Here is an 18,620-nt window from a genome sequence, read left to right on the forward strand (position 1 = left end):
TTGGGTCAGCGGATGTATTTATAACCCTAAAGGGCTGACATGTTTTTTTCACACACAGTGGTATTTGCAATGTAAAATTGTAAATACCTTAAGAAAAGCAGGAAAAATATGGAATTAATCACAACCCCAAATGATCACACTGTGATGATGCTGTTGTCTCATAAGATGCCACAATTGTACCTTTGCAGTCTGTTTCTGCTCATGATTGTTCTTACTGCACCACGTCCTGTTAAATCAAAGTTGCATGTGTCCTACAGATTTTTGTAGTAATTTGGCTTGCTATTTAAAATCCTACAGGAAACAGTCCATCCTCCTTTATTACAAAGTGTAAGAAGGCCAGTATATCTTAGAAACAGCTTAAATTATTTAAACACCGTTTTCATTGGAAGTTAATGATTCAGGGGTTGGGAATAGAACACCGAACTTTGTGTATTGCACCCATCATGCGGTGTCTGGATGCAATACATAGATTAAAATGATTGCCAACAACCAATGCAGTCCCTACCTCAACCCCTTTCACTCCTGGATTGGGAAAATACCCCTACCCATGGGCCTGATTTATGAAAAATTGAAATCCAGGGTTAACAAACATGCCTTGCACGACTTCCTAAAAATACCCTACCCAGGGCTTTGATGGACTAAATTCTCATCAGAGTATAGAAGACCATTTTCTCTCTTTTGTGTTGTTTCCTCTGTTCGTTAGATGATCTAATGTAGTGTTGGTTTTAGCTGGCTGTTGGAATGTTTTTTTATTTGTTCAGCAAGCACCTTTGTGGAATCTATATATACTTTTGTGTGAGTGGGAAGCACTGGAGTTGGGATTTCTGTTCTGCTAGGCTTCTGGATCATTGTTTCTGACCTCTGCCCTGAGACCAGTGTTCCAAATAGACTGAATTTCATTCTTCATTCTACTTCAGTGTCTCTTTCCTTTGTATCATTTCAGATAAGAATCCAGGTCCCACCCTGGCATCCTCCTTCTCTTTATTTATCTGCTACTAACCCTTGGTGTGGAAAAGTCATTTGTGTGACACTGCAGTCTGTTGAGTGGTTTGGGATGGACCATGCATTTATTGTGTCAAGGTGTAAATACCTACTCTGTATGATCTGCGAAGCATCGATGGACTGAAAAAACAGTTAGGCGTTATGAGTAATAATTTAATTATTGCCTCTATAATTCTGTGATATATTACTCGTCTGTTTACTTTAGCAAATTTCTAATCACTGTAATATAGGAAATACAGGAAAAGGTAATATAAGCACCAGAATTATCAAGACACTCTCAGAGCATCGCTGTGCTCAAGTACACAGATTGTGGTGTTCATGGGAGGGTAAAAAGGGTACTACGAACATGGCAATTTTTAGTGAAATTAAGGCAAAGGTACAACTTGGTACCTATAGGGAAAAAGATAATTACACCCCCTTGAGTTGGGTAGAGAGGAGAAAAGATCATGTGATGCTTGTAATAAGCTTGTCTTTTCTCGCCTCCACTCAGACTGCAAGTTTTGTGTTGCACCTCATAGAATCTCACCCTATGAAATTAGGAGCCTTAGTTATTTCAGCCAGGGCTCATACCTAAGACAATATTTTTAGAGTTACACTGACCAAATTAGTGAGCTACACACTGGCATTATGAGCTACACATCAGTAACCATAATGTGTTGCTGATTCATATGAACATTAAAGATTTGGTTTATGGGTATTTTAAATCAATATTTAGCATCTTTAATATCATCTATTGCTCTGGTTTGAAAAAATAATGCTATAGAGTTATATGTTTGATGCTCTTTCTTCCCATTTAGCAAGGTTAGGAGATCAAAATATTTACATTTTTCTCATATTGCAGATACCAGTTTAAATAGCTGAAAAGAAATGCCTTGAAACCTGCAAAAGCCTTTTAAAGCCCACTGACTAAGAAACGTAAAAATCCTACTTACTAGATGGTGATATTTAATAATAAACGAGTGGCTCTTTAAAGTCGATAGTCTGAAACTACTGTTCTGTTTTCACCTGAGACACCATGCATAATGTAACTTTAAAATGGTTATAGTACCTCACTATGAATGTAGTATCCTTGATAATTTCAGAACTGCGTAGACACGGTGGAAACTAATGTAGCACCCCTCTCCACCTGGTTACCTCCTTTAATAGCAATCCGCTTACAGGTTTTGATGGACAGGTCTGAGTTCTTTTGGATCCCACCACCCACTGAGCAGGGTGAATCTTTTTTCTTTTTTTTTCTATGAAATTATTTGGTGGTGCCTCCACCCCCCTCGCTCCTTCCTGGCAGGGTCACCAGGGCAGCTTGGGCGGAAAATTCTAATTACAGAGTAATCCCCACTTACTTGCCAGATAGTTGGAGACTTCCAAGAAATAACACAACACATAAAAATATATTCAACACAATAATTATATTAAACAGGCAACAAATACAACATAACAGGGTGAAACACTATTTTTAGGGTCACCGGTGCCCACACTGAAAATACCTGTGACTTGATGTAACCAGTGTAAAATTAGTGTCCTGTTGGTACGCGCACTTTGCTGGGGCACTTGATAACCTATACAATTCTCTGCAGTGGTTTGGCAGTGTGGCTGACTGGGTTCAGTACAGCCCAAAAGACCCACAAGTGGGAGGAGGTGGTGAATCCCTCCACAGGTATAATAAGCAGCAGGTTATAAAATCCTCAAACCCTTACTCCCTGGCTTGAGGACACAGTTCAGGGAGTAGGGGGTCCCCAAAACAAATTCCCTGACTGACTTAACTAAAAGACAGTGCACTCACGAACTCCATGAATGATCTTCAGGTTTGAAGATGATGCTGGACTCTTCAGTCACTGCAGAGGGGCTGCTGTCTGCTGTCAGGGATCCTCCTCAAGCAGGAATCAGGATGCGTTGGTCCCAGGATTTCTCCTCACCACAAAGGGGTGCAGGGCTCAAGGTGTAGGTTATACAACTACCCTAACATCCAAACTGTAGCCTCCTAGCCCAGCCGCCAGTCCCACACTCAGCAGGCAGCTTCCCTGGACTAGCAGAGCTGTCCATGTGGTGACTAGTCTCACCTAGGGAGCTGGAGCTGAACCCAGCCTGGCTGGGGAAATTTCTCAGCAAACGCTACCAATTGGGGCTCATCCGTGGGGAAAGAAAACCCAGGTGAGTGATTGGCTGTCAGGTCCCTAGAGGCCAGTTCACAGGGGCAACCCTGCTTGCAGGCCTGGGACTCACCAGCTCCCCACACAACCAGTCCTGCCCTTGCCCTGGCTGGCTCCAGCCTCTCCAAAATGGCTTCTCCCCTCTCCTGAACTCCCTGGGAGGGGCATCTCACTCCCTATTGGTTGCCGGGTAGACTCTGAGTTTGCCTTGGCTCCTCCTCCCTGAGCTGCCAGCAGACAGAGATCCAGGAATCTATGTAATCTCCTTGGGGGTTACACTAAATAAGGAATTGTGTGGCAGTTTCATGCTCTTGTTTCACCCTTGTCCTCCCCAACGGTCCTCCCCAAATTAGAGCTGAGCCAATAATTTGTTTTTTTGGGCAGGGGCTGAACCACAAAATCTGGGGTGGAGGAAAGCAGTTTGGTTTGAACTGAAATAGATTTTTTCGCTATGGCCAAGACAGTCCTGGTTTTCAAATTTTCTCGTGCTGTCAGTTCAGCCTCCCATATTCCTTCCTTTCTATCCCGACCTGGTCAGGCAGAATCATGGTCACACTCTGCATCTCGTGGCGTGACTGCTCCATGGTTGAATGAGGAGGAAGAGCAATGTTCAGCAGCTGTTCAGTAGTCCTACTGAGTATTAGAAAACCCTCAACCGGGATGGCCTATTCGGCAAAGTGGAAGCATTTTTCAGTGTGGTCTTTGGCCCACGGAGTTCAGCCAGTGCTGACTAGTATCCATGATATCTTGAAGTATTTGCTGCATCTGCAGTCATTGGGCCTTACAATTAGCTCATGCATCTAACAGCGATCTCAGCCTTTCATCCACCCACTCATGGAAGATTGGTGTTTCCAATCCTTTGTTTCCATCCGCTGGTGCAGCAACCAGTTCCCTTGTGGGACCTTAATGTGGCCTTAATGGTTCTGATGGGATCTCCTTTGGTATCCTATCCTTTTCCTGGCCTCCTATCCTTTTCCCTCTCTTATGTCAAAAAACTGCAATAACATCTGCAAAGAGAGTGTGTGAGTTGCAGGCTTTGATGGCAGAGCCTCCTTACATGCAGTTCTCCAAAGACAAAGTGATGTTATGGCTGCACCCAAAATTTGTGCCTGAAGTGGTCCTTCAGTTTAATTTAAACCAGGCGATATATTTCCCTGTGGTTTTTGACACATTCATCTCCAGAGAAGGCAGTGTCTTCACATATTGGATATCAGATGATGTCTGGTCTTTTATCTGGACAAGACTAAACCTTTTCGGGCTTTATTTCGTCTCTGTGTCATGTGCAGACTGTATGAAAGGACACGCAGTCTCCTCATAGACAATCTGTACATGGATAACTTCCTGAATTAAGACAGCATACAAAATGACTTCAGCTATGCCCTCTCTATGGGTGCGAGCTCATTCTATGAGCGCACAAGCTACATCAATAGCTTAAGTGACATCTCAATATTAGATATTTGCAGGGCTGCCACATGGTCATCGATACGTATGTTTACGAACCATTATGCCATTATCATGACATCCAGAGCACTTGCAAACTTTGGGAAGGCAGTCCTTCAGTCCTTGTTTAAATAGACTGTGTGCCCTATCCCCTGGCGGTACTGCTTGCGAGTCACTTATGTGAAATACATGGCTGCATCTAATTGAAGAAGAAGGAGGAACGTTACTTATTGTAAGTGTGGTCCTTTGAGATGTGATGCAGACGTGTAGTCCACAACCCCGTCCATCCCCTCTGCATTGGAGTCTGGGTGTTTGATGAAAAGGAACTGAGGGGGGTTGGGATGATGCCACCTCATATAGCCAGGGGAAGGGGCTATGGCCACGAGGTACGAGCGCTGCCCCTTTACAGATATTGCTAGGCGGAAATCTCTGGCTCCAGTATGCTGGGTGCATACACACTCAAGTGAAATACATGTGTGCATCCCATCTTGAAGAACCACAGTTACAGTAAGTAAGCATTCCTTTCAAAACAAGTAGAAATGATTCATTTCAAAATGGCTGAAATCAACCATTTTGACTTTTTAAAAAAATCCATTTTTTTCTGGTTGCCACAAATTTGATCCAAATTTGTGAAGTTTCTTTCCCTCCAAAAAATTCATTTTGGGGAAAATTGACCATTCTACATAAAAGTCCTGCTTTAGTACAAATCATCAAGCCAAGTGCTTTCAGTATCATTTTATGTTGAAGTGCACATCACACCCAGAGCCTCATCCCTTGCCAACAAATCTCATTGACAAAGAGATGAAAACAGTTAACAGCATCTAAATCCATTGTCCACTAAAGTGATTGACGTCACCAACCAGTTTGGTCATGTGGTTTCACACATACCTATTTCCCCAATATTTATTAATTATTTTGTCTGTTTTTACTCCATTTGGAGCCAAATGAACCCAGAAAATGGGCAATTTTATAGCTGAATTAAAAACATCCTCCCATTGCCAAAATTATATGAGGCCATAAACTACAATTTAAACGGAAAAAAATATATAATCACCTCTTCTTCCAGGTCTTGTTTGCTGGATTATGCCCAGCAGCCATCTAATGGTCTGGTATCCCCACAGTAGGTTGACAGCTGCAGAGAATACTCAAAAAGTCAGACTGTGCTTCAGTAAATCCACATACAGAAACCTTATTAGGCTGAAATAATCACATTGGCCCTAAGCATATGAAATACAAGCTGAATGGAAGAATAAATGGACTTAGTAGATCGCCACAGATAGCCATGGCCAACAGTTAGCATGCTGAGATCACAAAATGGCCCTCTGCTTTATGGAGGAGATAGTGGAATTACAGATGGATAGTTTTTAAAGCTCAACATCTCACACTGTTTTTTGTCTATTGGAAGCTGTATGTGACTTCGCTCCCAGATACCTCCATATGGATCCAGTCAGCAATGACCTGTGTGACTGAGCCTAAGTTCTAAAGAAAGTCAAAAGTTATGGCCTACAGCAAGATTTCCTTGGATCTTAAGTTGCAAGCTTTTCAGGGAAGAGACTCTGCTTAAACATTTGTGCAGTGCATAGCTCAAGAGACCTTGTCTGGGCCCTAAATATAAAATTTATTAATAATTTTAAATGATAATTAAACAATACAAATCATCCCCAGATACCCCTTATTTAATGAGTTGAGTTTTGCACCACATTATTAGAAGGCCACCTATAAGCATCTGATTTTCATTAGTCCCTTCACTGCTTTCTTAAAACAAGGGGTCACTAGACAGACATTCTGGTGATTAGGGTGCTAACCTGGGACTTGGGAAACCTGGGTTTAAGACCCTGTTCTTCCATGGACTGCTTGAGTGATCTTGGGAAAGTGACAGAGGCCCAATTTTTTAAAGAGAGAAGGTAGGTGAGATAATATTTTTTATTGGATCAACTTCTGTTACTGAGAGAGGCAAGTTACTAGCTTACCCAGACCTCTTCCGGCTACCATAACTCTACATATAGCCTTTTAAAGGTATTTAGGTGTTGCGCCACTCAGAGCTGTAACTCTTAGAATCCTGAGTCTCATTTTCAAAAATGACTTAAGCACCTGAATGTGAACATCTGTATCCCTATGTTCTCCCCTTTTACAAAATGTATCGTAGCCCTGTAAAAGTATGCCTTGCTGAAGTATCATTTGAAAACTTATAATTTGCTGATCATTATTGTCTTGGTAAAATATGTGTGGCAGCATTGCATGTAAAGTTATAGGATTCCTCTGTATGGTATTACTAAACATGTTCCAAGTCTGGGGGCAGCAGCCACAAACCAATTCCCCAGAGCCAATGCCTCAGCCAGGTGTCAATAAAATCAAATGGACCATCACCTGGTTAAGTGGCCATTCTTTGGCAGGAAAGAGGATGTGGGTGAAAATCTACATCTTGACAAAGGAACAGCTCAGGGGTTGGGGTCCACACAGACTTTCTGTCTTCTGAACCCCAACTGGAGATGATTCTCAAAGAAGAGAAAGAACTATAAATGGAGAGAGGAGATGCTCCAAATTATTCCACCCTTTCTCTCTACCCATGGCATCCACAACACCTGATGAGCAAAGGGAATAGCTTTGGACTGGGGGAGGGATCCTGACTGACAGAGATTCAGCCAATAAAACTGCTTAAATGTGTGGTGAAAGAGACTTTGCTTTGAGTTCTTTCAGCTTGTTAAGTGAGGGCTTAGCAATGTTTTACTTTTATTTTCTTGTAAACAATTCTGACTTTTATGCATCATTACTTGTAGTCACTTAAAATCTCTCTTTCTGTAGTTAATACATTTATTTTACTGATTTATCTAAACCAGTGTGTTTGTATTGAAGTGTTTGGGAAACTCCACTTGGGATAACAGGATTTGTGCATATCATTTATTAATAAAATGACAGACTTTACATGAGTATGTATTGTCCAGGAGAGAGCTGGGCAGTACAAGACGTACGTTTCTGGGGGAAAGTCTGGGACTGGGAGTTTGCTGGTGTTGCCCTGCAGTGTATAATTCACGAGTGGCTGGCAATAGCACTCATACAATATAACTGAGAGTAACTTGCATGCTGGAGGCTCTGTGAGAGCAGGCCAGGAATGGTAGCTCTCACAGCAAAGCAGGGTGAAAGGCACCCCAGGCTGGAGAACTGAGGAGACATATCTGTTCATCAGTCCAGATTGTACCCTGGGTAGTGTCAGACTGAGTCTTATTAAAAGTCAGTTGCCCTTTATCTTTCTGTGTCTCAGTTCCTAATCTGTAAAATGGGGATAATAGTATTTTCCTAACTCATAGGATGTTGTGAGGATAAATACATTAAAGATTGTGAGGCACTCAGATACTGATAATGGGAACTATAAGTACCATAGTTAGACAGACCAACTATATATATATATCCTTGAAACAATTGTTATTGGGACAATGATTTTTCTTGGAATGAGACAAATGTGTTTTAGGAACTGGTGATCTGTGTCTCAGTTACTTTCCTGCCTACTGAGTTAATGTGATAAGACAGTAATGCTCGGATTCTTTTAGCGCCGTGGTTCTCAAAAGTATTTGATCGGGTCCCCCTTCTTTGTGTCTGTAGTCATTTACGCCTCCCATCCAAGTAAATGTACACCTTTACCCCGATATAACGCGACCCAATATAACATGAATTTGAATATAACACGGTAAAGCAGTGCTCCCGGGGAGGGGGGGGCGGTGGCGCACTCTGGTAGATCAAAGCAAGTTTGATATAACGCGGTTTTACCTATAACACGGTAAGATTTTTTGGCTCCCGAGGACAGCGCTATATTGTGGTAAAGGTGTATCACCACTCAGCTCTGAAGGCAGCATTGTGCCAGCAGCTGCACAGAAGTAAAGGCAGCAATGTGAAAAGTGATATTTGTCAATATGAAAAGTGATATTTGTCAATATCACTTTTCACAGCAGACTTAGTTCCCGATTGCCACCCTTATTTCTGCGCTGCTGCTGCCACTCCGGGGCTGACAGTCAGAGCCCCACCCCCTCCAGATGAGGGATGGGGAGGAGGGTGAGGAGAGCCTGAGCCCGGGCTGCCTCCAGGTGAGAGAATGAGGGTGGGGGGGAAGGAGAGCCAGAACTCACGCCTCCCTTGGGAGGCCTGCCCCATAGTTTGTGAACCGCTGTTTAGAGTGTCCTGTCTCTGCATGGATACATGTTAAATATAAAGCAGGCAAAAATTATTATATCGGTAGAGGGACCACATTGCTCTAACTATTTAATGAAGTGTTCCTTAAGCTCTTGGACAGCTTTCATGAGGAGAAAGATAACAGATAAAACGAATAAAAGTTACAAATACCCATTCTTACAGAGCCTTGCTCGATCCTAGTATGTTGGAGTGTGTTTCTGAGAGTAACTATGTATCACCCTAGCAGGGTGGCTGCTTACTGAGGCAAAGGTCACTCTGTCATGTCCTGCTACCAATTTCTCCCTTCTTCGGTATCCCTTAATAATTCACCGTCCACAGATAATTAAAACATTCCCCTACTGGGGTCCCATTTATTGAGTCCTTATATACTGGCCCAAACCCCAGTTAATTCACTCTTTCCCTTTAGGCAGGGAATCACCAGCCCTTCTTCCCAGAGCTAAGTCCCAGGAGTCTACCAAAAGTCTCTCAGGTTTTCCTTGGTTGGAGCTCAGGCTTTCCTTGGTTGGAGCTCAGCCTTCTGGTTCAGACTTTCAGGCCTGTCAGTCAGTCTGGGTCTCTAGCAAGAGCCTCCTGTTCACTGCAGCTCCTCTCTATCACAGTGCCCTTGGTCTCAAGGTCTTCCCTGCAGGAGCCTTTCACATTTTGTATGCGGACTCACACCCTTCTACTGCCGTTTATAAGCAGGGATCTTCTAAATCCCTTTTGCTGCGGAAAAATGCGGAATTTGCATTTTTATAGAGAATGTTTAGTTTTTACACTTTGTGAAAAAATAAAAACATATGCACAGGGCCGGCTCCAGGCACCAGCGCAGCAAGCAGGTGCTTGGGGCGGCCAACGGAAAGGGACGGCACGTCCGGCTCTTCGGCAGCAATTCGGCGGCAGGTCCCTCAGTCCCTCTCGGCAGCAATTCGAAGCAGCGGCGGTAGAGCTGCCGCCGAAGTGCCGCCGATCACGGCTTTTTTTTTTTTTTTTTTTCCGCCGCTTGGGGCGACAAAAATGCTGGAGCCGGCCCTGTGTATGCAGTAGAACCTCATTTATCCGAGCCTCCATTGTTTGGCTCTCTGTATTAACCGAATCGGGGCTGAAAGCTCGCACTCCAGGCAGTGGAGCTCGGGCTGTCAGCACTAGGCAGCAGGGCTCCCCATTGTGGCTAGGGAAACTAAAGTTCAGCGTTTAATTTTAATTGCAGAAAAACATGGGTTTTTATGAGGGGGGGTTAATCAGAGAATTTTGTTTTCTTTATCTTGGAAAACTAGAATCCCAGTTTATAAGTCAGTCACCAGGATCTCTCCCAGGTCTGGCTCATTCTGTAATCAGTGTTAGCTAGCTTCAGTCGTCAAGTGGTGAGCCACGCTGTTACAATCACCCTTTTCTCCAGCTTTAAATCCATGGCTTTGGAGGGCTGAGAATAGTATAGTTTTAACCCATGATAGACATCCTGATACAATTCCTCTCCACTGGCCATGCACAATCCTGTCTGTTTAAAAGTTCTCCTTCTTTCGGTGTCTTTTATATGTGAGACTGCGCTATTTGGTGAAATTTACCCTGCAGGGAAGAAGGCTTTGTCAGAAGTCAGGTCTGTGGGTGTTTATATGACAGCGTGTAACTGCTCTCACTGTGTGAATTTGGAAATTATCTCATAGACAAACCCTCCTCTCTGTTACTGAGAAATCTATGGATGAAACTACTGAAGTCAATGGGAATTGCCAGTGATTTCATCTGGATCAGAATTTCACCATAAAAGTCAAAGTTGGGCCTTTTCTGAACTCAGAGAATAAATGATGGGAGGCCCTGCTCATTGATGGAGTTTTTGTTTTCTTGTTAGCAGGTTACAAACTCAATGCTCCCCTCTGCTGGAGTACAAAAGGGCCATTTTATGATAGAGTTTTCTGGGACAGCTAAGTGTAAACACACTTCTCTCAGTTCCCATGCTTAATGAATTTCAATCTGTTTAATGCTATTAAATAGAAATATTATAAGAAATGAAAAAGAAAGCAGGGAAAAATCATATTCTATTGCGTGAGAGGAAGGAAGAGCTCGAAATCTGATTGTGTTAAACACTCACAAGTAATGAACAATAAATACTGTGTTAGGAGATGAGGTTCTCAGATCAGTAGATTCAGTTTCTACCATGCTTTGACCAGGGACTATCTAAGGGTGTGAGGAATGTATTGTCATGTTTGTTACGCACTTTGGAGCCTCAGTTTTGGAGTTAAGACTGAGCTGCAGTTAATGGGGAGAGTGCTGTCCTATCAGTGAATTGCTAGGCCAACTGGCTGTGCAGAACTTTTATTTATGTGGCTCGAATAACTTCATTCTCTCATATTGTTGCCATTGCTGCCTCAAGCCAAAATGCAATGCTTACATCTGGTACAGTGGCATGCAGCACATCTGGAAATACTGTGAGCTGTTAAATGACAAGTTACTTTCTTTTCATTCAGTTCCGTCTGGTGGTAAAGACAGCACTGAAACTGCAGCTGGTGTTTGTGGAGTATACGGAATCCAATGCACCACTTTTAATCCAGGCAGTATCCACAGTAGATGAGAAGAGAGGTGAGTAGCTGATAATATAGAGTGAAATCTAGGCATCACTGAGAGTTTTGCCTTTGATTTCAGTGAGGCCAAGATTTCAGCTGTGGTGTGTGTTTGTCTGTTCATCCTAGAGGAATCTTCCTCAGTCATTATTTGTCCCACAGTCATTTTACAAAACTGCTCCTTGTTTTTTGTTTGTTTGTTTGTTTTTAAACATGTTTAAAGTATTAATATAACATGGAGTCACTGAGAAGTACCTTCTTCTCTAAATAATTCCATGGGTTTCATTAGGGCTGCTGGTGGGGTAAGATAACATTTAACATGAATAAGCATATCAGAATCTGTAATATAGTGAAAATATACATTAAAGACATTGATGAAACCTGTCTTCAATGTTACCAGCAAGTAGAAGTTACTTTGTTTTCCTACTAAGACCCTAAGACTATATGGAACTTCTCCATAATGAGTCTATCTAAGGTCCCATATCTATCTCTATGGCCCTCATTACTGGGATATCTAGGGGCCTCACAATTTTTAGTATAATAATTTTCACAACATCCCATGAGGTAGGGAAAAGCTGTTATCCCCATTTTACAGATGAGAGACTGAATGACTTACCCCGGTCACACAAGAAGTCTGTGGCAAAGCAAGGAATTGAACTCTGGACTCCCAAGTTGTGAGTGAGTGCCCTAACCACAGGATCATGCTTTCTCTTCCTGCTTAAAAGTGGCCATCTAACGTGGAGAAAAAACACGCCATCAGTGTTGTCCTTTTGTCATCCAAAAAACCTAAACAAACTTAGTGCCAGTATGAACGGTACATAGAAAATGTTCTGTTTGTTGCATTGCAATAAAATCCTCCAGCAGACATTATGCTGAGACCTGTCATCCTTTATGTCCAGAAAAAAAACTTGAATTAAAAAAATGTGCACACAATAAGAAAAGAACAAAAATGTTATGGTGGGGTTTTTGGGTGGTTCTTGCCACAAAAATATTGCAGAACTCCAATGTGCTCTTTTGATTTGAACTGTTCCTTTGACTCCAGGAAGGTTTGTGAGGCTGCAGACCCATTGTTGTGGTCTCACACACATGGAGATTAAAACAAAGTTCCCATCCTTGGAATTTTTGCCTTGCTGCTGAACTTCTTCAAATGACTCGTTATGGTTAAAGTAAAACAAATGATTGGTGGGAACAGAAGCAGGGTACGGGATGTTAGGGAGAGAAGAGAAAGTTACCAGTTTTCACTCTTAACTATCAGAATGGGTGTGTTGAAAAGATTAAAAAAGAGCCATAAATCCTCTGTGGCTGGGTGGAAGGCAAGGGGATACTTTAAAAATGTGGACTGTTCAGGTTGGTTTTCTGTTTTGAATTAAAACCCATAAACCTTAGAATGCTATACAGCAGAAATGTACTTATAGTGCTCATGTAATAGTGAGTTGTATGATTTATTTTTACAGCCAATTGTAGTATTTCCTCAGCCCTCTGAACTCACTTATATTCTCAATATGTTCAAATCACCAGCTGTTCCCATGCTAGCAAACACCATTAAACAATGGGGGGGGGGAACATGCTACCATGTGCCATCCCCTTTTATATCCTGTAGGATGGCCTCAGGCCTACATTTCACTCCCCCCAAAAAGTAATGAAACAATTTGAAAATCAACATAACATTTTGAAAAAAGATACTTATGGTTAGATGATTGTTGAAAGCAAAGTGGGAGATTATTGGAATTCTCATACCAGTGGGGAGGCATATTGCATCATGGTTTCACAAATAACTTGTTATCCTTACATATCTATTATGCTTAAAAAAAAAAAAAAAACCCCTTTCAATTATATTAGAAATTCCTCAAGAGTAAAACAAGAAACTACAAGAGAGGTGTGTGTTATTGTCCTGTCTATTTAGGGTTTGGGGTTTTTTTGAGGTCATCAGAGGAACAGCATTTCTTTTGTAGTTGTGGTGATGCTGCCTTTTTAATTACAGTTGGTAATTGCTGCCTTGTAACGGTGGCAGACCTGCTTTAAAAGATTTGTTTATTAGATTGAAGAAAAGAGGAAGAATATGTTACATGCCTTGTTTTGGAAATTTTATCATAAATCTTGGAGCTAACTAATTAAGTTCAATGCTGCTTTGAAAAAAGCCCTGTTTTTCATTCACATGCAAGGCGATGAGATATGACATAATTCTTTAACATGTGTACCACACATGATTAACCAAAAAAAAAATCCAACCTTAATAATTCAGCCCTGTTTCCAAGTGATCCCATCTGTGATTTCTCTGCTAGAATACATCCATATGCAAACTGAAGTACAAAGCTCCATAGAAGCTGCTGGCTTAATAATGGATAAAAGCAGATCATAGGTGAGCAACTATACAGTCCCTAGAACATACGGAGCACCCTCTTGCTTATCCTCCCTTATTTAATTTTTTTCTGCTGTCTGTTCTTAGCTACAAGGGAACTCTCTCCTTTCAATTAAAGTGTTGTGTACTGGGGGGGCTGGAAAGTGGTGTAGGAATTCTACAGTGCCTCCAGCTGCTACTTTATCAGAAGCATCTTTTTTTAATACAGAGATTAAAGCGTTGTGTCTGAACTGAGCACGGTAACATCCTGTTTGTGCTTATTGTTTCTGCGACTTTGGCTGCTGTTATCTGACTTGTAAGTGCCCTCTAATATCAGAATAGTTCATGTTTCCTGGCCTTGTCAAAACAGAGTTAGATATTCAGGAGATTAATACTGATGTTCCTAAAATCGGATGAAAGAATGTACATGCACATAATAAGCTTAATAAAAAAAACAAGTATAAAAGGTGCAGAGGCGTCTCCAAATGTAAAGGTTGTCACCTGTTAGTGCTTATGACTACTAGAGATATACAGATGAACTTCTGTTAATGGATGAATTCTCACACAGCAGTACCAATTCCACCTTACTCCTCACCTATAGTATTAGTCTTCTCCTGGGCTTTTCATGAACAGAAAACTATTTGTGTTTATTTGCATGTCTGCCCTGTGATGTGGAGACTGTATATTAGAACTTGGCTGACCTTACCAAACTCATCATCTTTTTTTATTAGATTTGAACAAAAGTCATGTGCACACAGTTTTAAGGAGAGGCCAAAAATAGTCAGAGACTCAGGAAGTAACTAGATACACTATTTGGCTATACTGTATTTAAAGTGTCCTGAATCATCTAGTACCTAATAGTTGTCACTGTGCTTTATACCATCCATGGCCACTGTGAACTTAGTGGCAGCAATGTGAATGAAGCTCAAATGATCCTTCCCCAAAAACACTGTGCTTCAGCCAAAGGAGAATCTCCAATAACTGTCAGCAATAGGAAGCCTATGACGTACAGGAGAGCAGTTCTGGTTCCATTCAGTAGGAAGGCACCTGTACACATACAGAGAAAGAATCCTCTACAAGTTCACTAAAGTAAGCCTGATTTTTCTCTCTCATCAGTTTTACTACTGATATTGTACGGAAATCATAATCTTATGCTTATAATAGTGCCTACCTCTTGTATAACTCTCTTCATCAGCAGATCTCAAAGCACTTTTCAGAGGAGTCAGTCTCATCATCTCCTTTGACAGATGGAGAATTTGGGGCACAGAGAGATGAAGTGACTTGCCCAAGGTCATCCCGTAGACCAGTGACAGAGCTGGGAATAGAATCAGGTCTCATGAGTCCCAGTCCAGTGTTCTGTCCACTAGGCCACACTGTGCCCCTTATTCATAGATTCATAGATTCTAGGACTGGAAGGGGCCTCGAGAGGTCATCGAGTCCAGTCCCCTGCCCGCATGGCAGGACCAAATATGGTCTAGACCATCCCTGATAGACATTTATCTAACCTACTCTTAAATATCTCCAGAGATGGGGATTCTACAACCTCCCTAGGCAATTTATTCCAGTGTTTAACCACCCTGACAGTTAGGAACTTTTTCCTAATGTCCAACCTAAACCTCCCTTGCTGCAGTTTAAGCCCATTGCTTCTTATTCTATCCTTAGAGGCTAAGGCAGTGGTTCCCAAACTTTAACAGCCCGCAAACCCCTTTCACTAAATTGTGAAATCTCGTGAACCCCCTCCTAAAAATGAATATTTTCAGGGATTTAAGTTTAAATTTCCTCAGTGTGATGGATGCCCCAACTGCCGGGCCCCGGAATCTATGAACCTCTGAAAAATATTTTTAATTGAAACTTTTTTTAACGAACATAGAAAAACCAGAAACCAAAGATGTTTCTGTAAAATGTTTTTTTGGCTTTTGTTTTTAAAAAATGGTTTCTAATAAAAATAAATTCATTTTTGGTTTTTAAAAATCAGAAAATGTTTCATGAAAACAGTTTTTGAAAATGGACCATTTTTCCGTTTCAGTTTTTTGTAAATTTTTCTTGGGCAATTTTGAAAAATGTGAAAAAAATTCAAAACTTTCTGTGAAAAATGCTTGGTTTTTTTTCACCCACCTCTAGTTTCCGGTGAGGTTGTGGCTAGAGGGCCGTGGTTCTGGCTTTAGATGAGATTTGGCAAATTCCTGGGGCTCGGGCTGGGGTTCGGGCTGCCGGCTCCCCCGCTGATGGGGGCGGGGCTCAGGCTGCCAGCCCCTGTTGCCTGGCCGCTCTCCCTGGGGCTCGGGCTGCCAGCCCCCCACAGAGCACTGGGGTTCAGGCTGCCGGCCCCAACTGCCCGGCCCCGCTCTCCCTGGGGCTCGGGTTGGGGTTCGGGCTGCCGGCTCCCCCGCTGATGGGGGCGGGGCTCAGGCTGCCAGCCCCTACTGCCCGGCCCTACTCTCCCTGGGGCTCGGGCTGCCAGCCCCGCGCAGAGCGCTAGGGTTTGGGCTGCCGGCTCACCAGCTGACGGGGGCAGGGCTCAGGCCGCCGGCCCCAACTGCCTGGCCCCGCTCTCCCTGGGGCTCGGGCTGGGGTTCAGGCTGCCGGCTCCCCCGTTCACAGTGGCAGGGCTCGGGATGCCAGCCCCAACTGCCCGGCTCCACTCTCCCTGGGGCTCAGGGTGTCTGCCCTGCAACCGGGTCCCACCTCCTGTCTCCAATGCCTAGGGTCCTCTGTCCGCCATTAGTGAAATTTTTCTGGCAAACCCCCTGTAACGTTCTGCGAACCCCCAGGAGTTCACAAACCCCAGTTTGGGAGCCACTGGGCTAAGGTGAACAAGTTTTCTCCCTCCTCCTTATGACACCCTTTTAGATACCTGAAAACTGCTAACATGTCCCCTCTCAGTCTTCTCTTTTCCAAACTAAACAAACCCAATTCTTTCAGCCTTCCTTCACAGGTCATGTTCTCAAGACCTTTAATCATTCTTGTTGCTCTTCTCTGGACCCTTTCCAATTTCTCCACATCTTTCTTGAAATGCGGTGCCCAGAACTGGACACAATACTCCAGCTGAGGCCTAACCAGAGCAGAGTAGAGCGGAAGAATGACTTCTCGTGTCTTGCTCACAACACACCTGTTAATACATCCCAGAATCATGTTTGCTTTTTTTGCAACAGCATCACACTGTTGCCTCATATTTAGCTTGTGCTCCACTATAACCCCTAGATCCCTTTCTGCCGTACTCCTTCCTAGACAGTCTCTTCCCATTCTGTATGTGTGAAACTGATTTTTTCTTCCTAAGTGGAGCACTTTGCATTTGTCTTTGTTAAACTTCATCCTGTTTAACTCAGACCATTTCTCCAATTTGTCCAGATCATTTTGAATTATGACCCTGTCCTCCAAAGCAGTTGCAATCCCTCCCAGTTTGGTATCATCCGCAAACTTAATAAGCGTACTTTCTATGCCAATATCTAAGTCGTTAATGACGATATTGAACAGAGCCGGTTCCAAGACAGACCCCTGCAGGACCCCACTCGTTATGCCTTTCCAGCAGGATTGGGAACCAGTAATAACAACTCTCTGAGTATGGTTATCCAGCCAGTTATGCACCCACCTTATAGTAGCCCCATCTAAATTGTATTTGCCTAGTTTATCAATAAGAATATCATGCGAGACCGTATCAAATGCCTTACTAAAGTCTAGGTATACCACATCCACAGCTTCTCCCTTATCCACAAGACTCGTTATCCTATCAAAGAAAGCTATTAGATTGGTTTGACATGATTTGTTCTTTACAAATCCATGCTGGCTGTTCCCTATCTCCTTACCACCTTCCAAGTGTTTGCAGATGATTTCCTTAATTACTTGCTCCATTATCTTCCCTGGCGCAGAAGTTAAACTAACTGGTCTGTAGTTTCCTGGGTTGTTTTTATTTCCCTTTTTATAGATGGGTACTATATTTCCCCTTTTCCAGTCTTCTGGAATCTCTCCCATCTCCCATGATTTTCCAAAGATAATAGCTAGAGGCTCAGATACCTCCTCTATTAGCTCCTTGAGTATTCTAGGATGCATTTCATCAGGCCCTGGTGACTTGCAGGCATCTAACTTTTCTAAGTGATTTTTAACTTGTTTTTTTTTTTTATTTTATCTGCTAAACCTACCCCCTTCCCATTAGCATTCACTATGTTAGGCATTCCTTCAGACTTCTCAGTGAAGACCGAAACAAAGAAGTCATTAAGCATCTCTGCCATTTCCAAGTTTCCTGTTACTGTTTCTCCCTCTTCACTGAGCAGTGGGCCTACCCTGTCTTTGGTCTTCCTCTTGCTTCTAATGTATTGATAAAAAGTCTTCTTGTTTACCTTTATTCCTGTAGCTAGTTTGAGCTCATTTTGTGCCTTTGCCTTTCTAATCTTGCCCCTGCATTCCTGTGTTGTTTGCCTATATTCATCCTTTGTAATTTGTCCTAGTTTCCATTTTTTATATGACTCCTTTTTATTTTTTAGATCATGCAAGATCTCGTGGTTAAGCCAAGGTGGTCGTTTGCCACATTTTCTATCTTTCCTAACCAACAGAATAGCTTGCTTTTGGGCCCTTAATAGTGTCCTTTTGAAAAACTGCCAACTCTCCTCAGCTGTTTTTCCCCTCAGTCTTGATTCCCATGGGACCTTACCTATCAGCTCTCTGAGCTTACCAAAATCTGCCTTCCTGAAATCCATTGTCTCTATTTTGCTGTTCTCCCTTCTACCCTTCCTTAGAATTGCAAACTCTATGATTTCATGATCACTTTCACCCAAGCTGCCTTCTACTTTCAAATTCTCAAAGAGTTCCTCCCTATTTGTTAAAATCAAGTCTAGAACAGCTTCCCCCCTAGTAGCTTTTTCAACCTTCTGAAATAAAAGGTTGTCTGCAATGCAGTCCAAGAATTTGTAGGATAGTCTGTGCCCCGCTGTGTTATTTTCCCAACATATATCCGGATAGTTGAAGTCCCCCATCACCACCAAA

At 42.6% G+C, this 18,620-nt stretch overlaps 1 protein-coding gene across 24 annotated transcripts in view; it reads left to right on the forward strand.

The window, feature by feature from the left end:
• FHOD3 (formin homology 2 domain containing 3) overlaps positions 1 to 18,620 on the forward strand; it is a 655,971-nt gene that overhangs the window by 448,293 nt on the left and 189,058 nt on the right. For all 24 annotated transcript variants that reach the window (XR_010598462.1, XM_065583978.1, XM_065583975.1 and 21 more), the window contains one exon: positions 11,213 to 11,324. Coding sequence is in view for 23 of the 24 variants with exons in the window: in XM_065583978.1 (XP_065440050.1) it covers positions 11,213 to 11,324 (112 nt within the window). In the remaining variant the exon portion in view is untranslated. The remainder of the gene's footprint in view (positions 1 to 11,212; positions 11,325 to 18,620) is intronic.

The sequence above is a fragment of the Chrysemys picta genome, chromosome 2, assembly GCF_011386835.1.
Source record: "Chrysemys picta bellii isolate R12L10 chromosome 2, ASM1138683v2, whole genome shotgun sequence".
NCBI lineage: Eukaryota > Metazoa > Chordata > Testudines > Emydidae > Chrysemys > Chrysemys picta.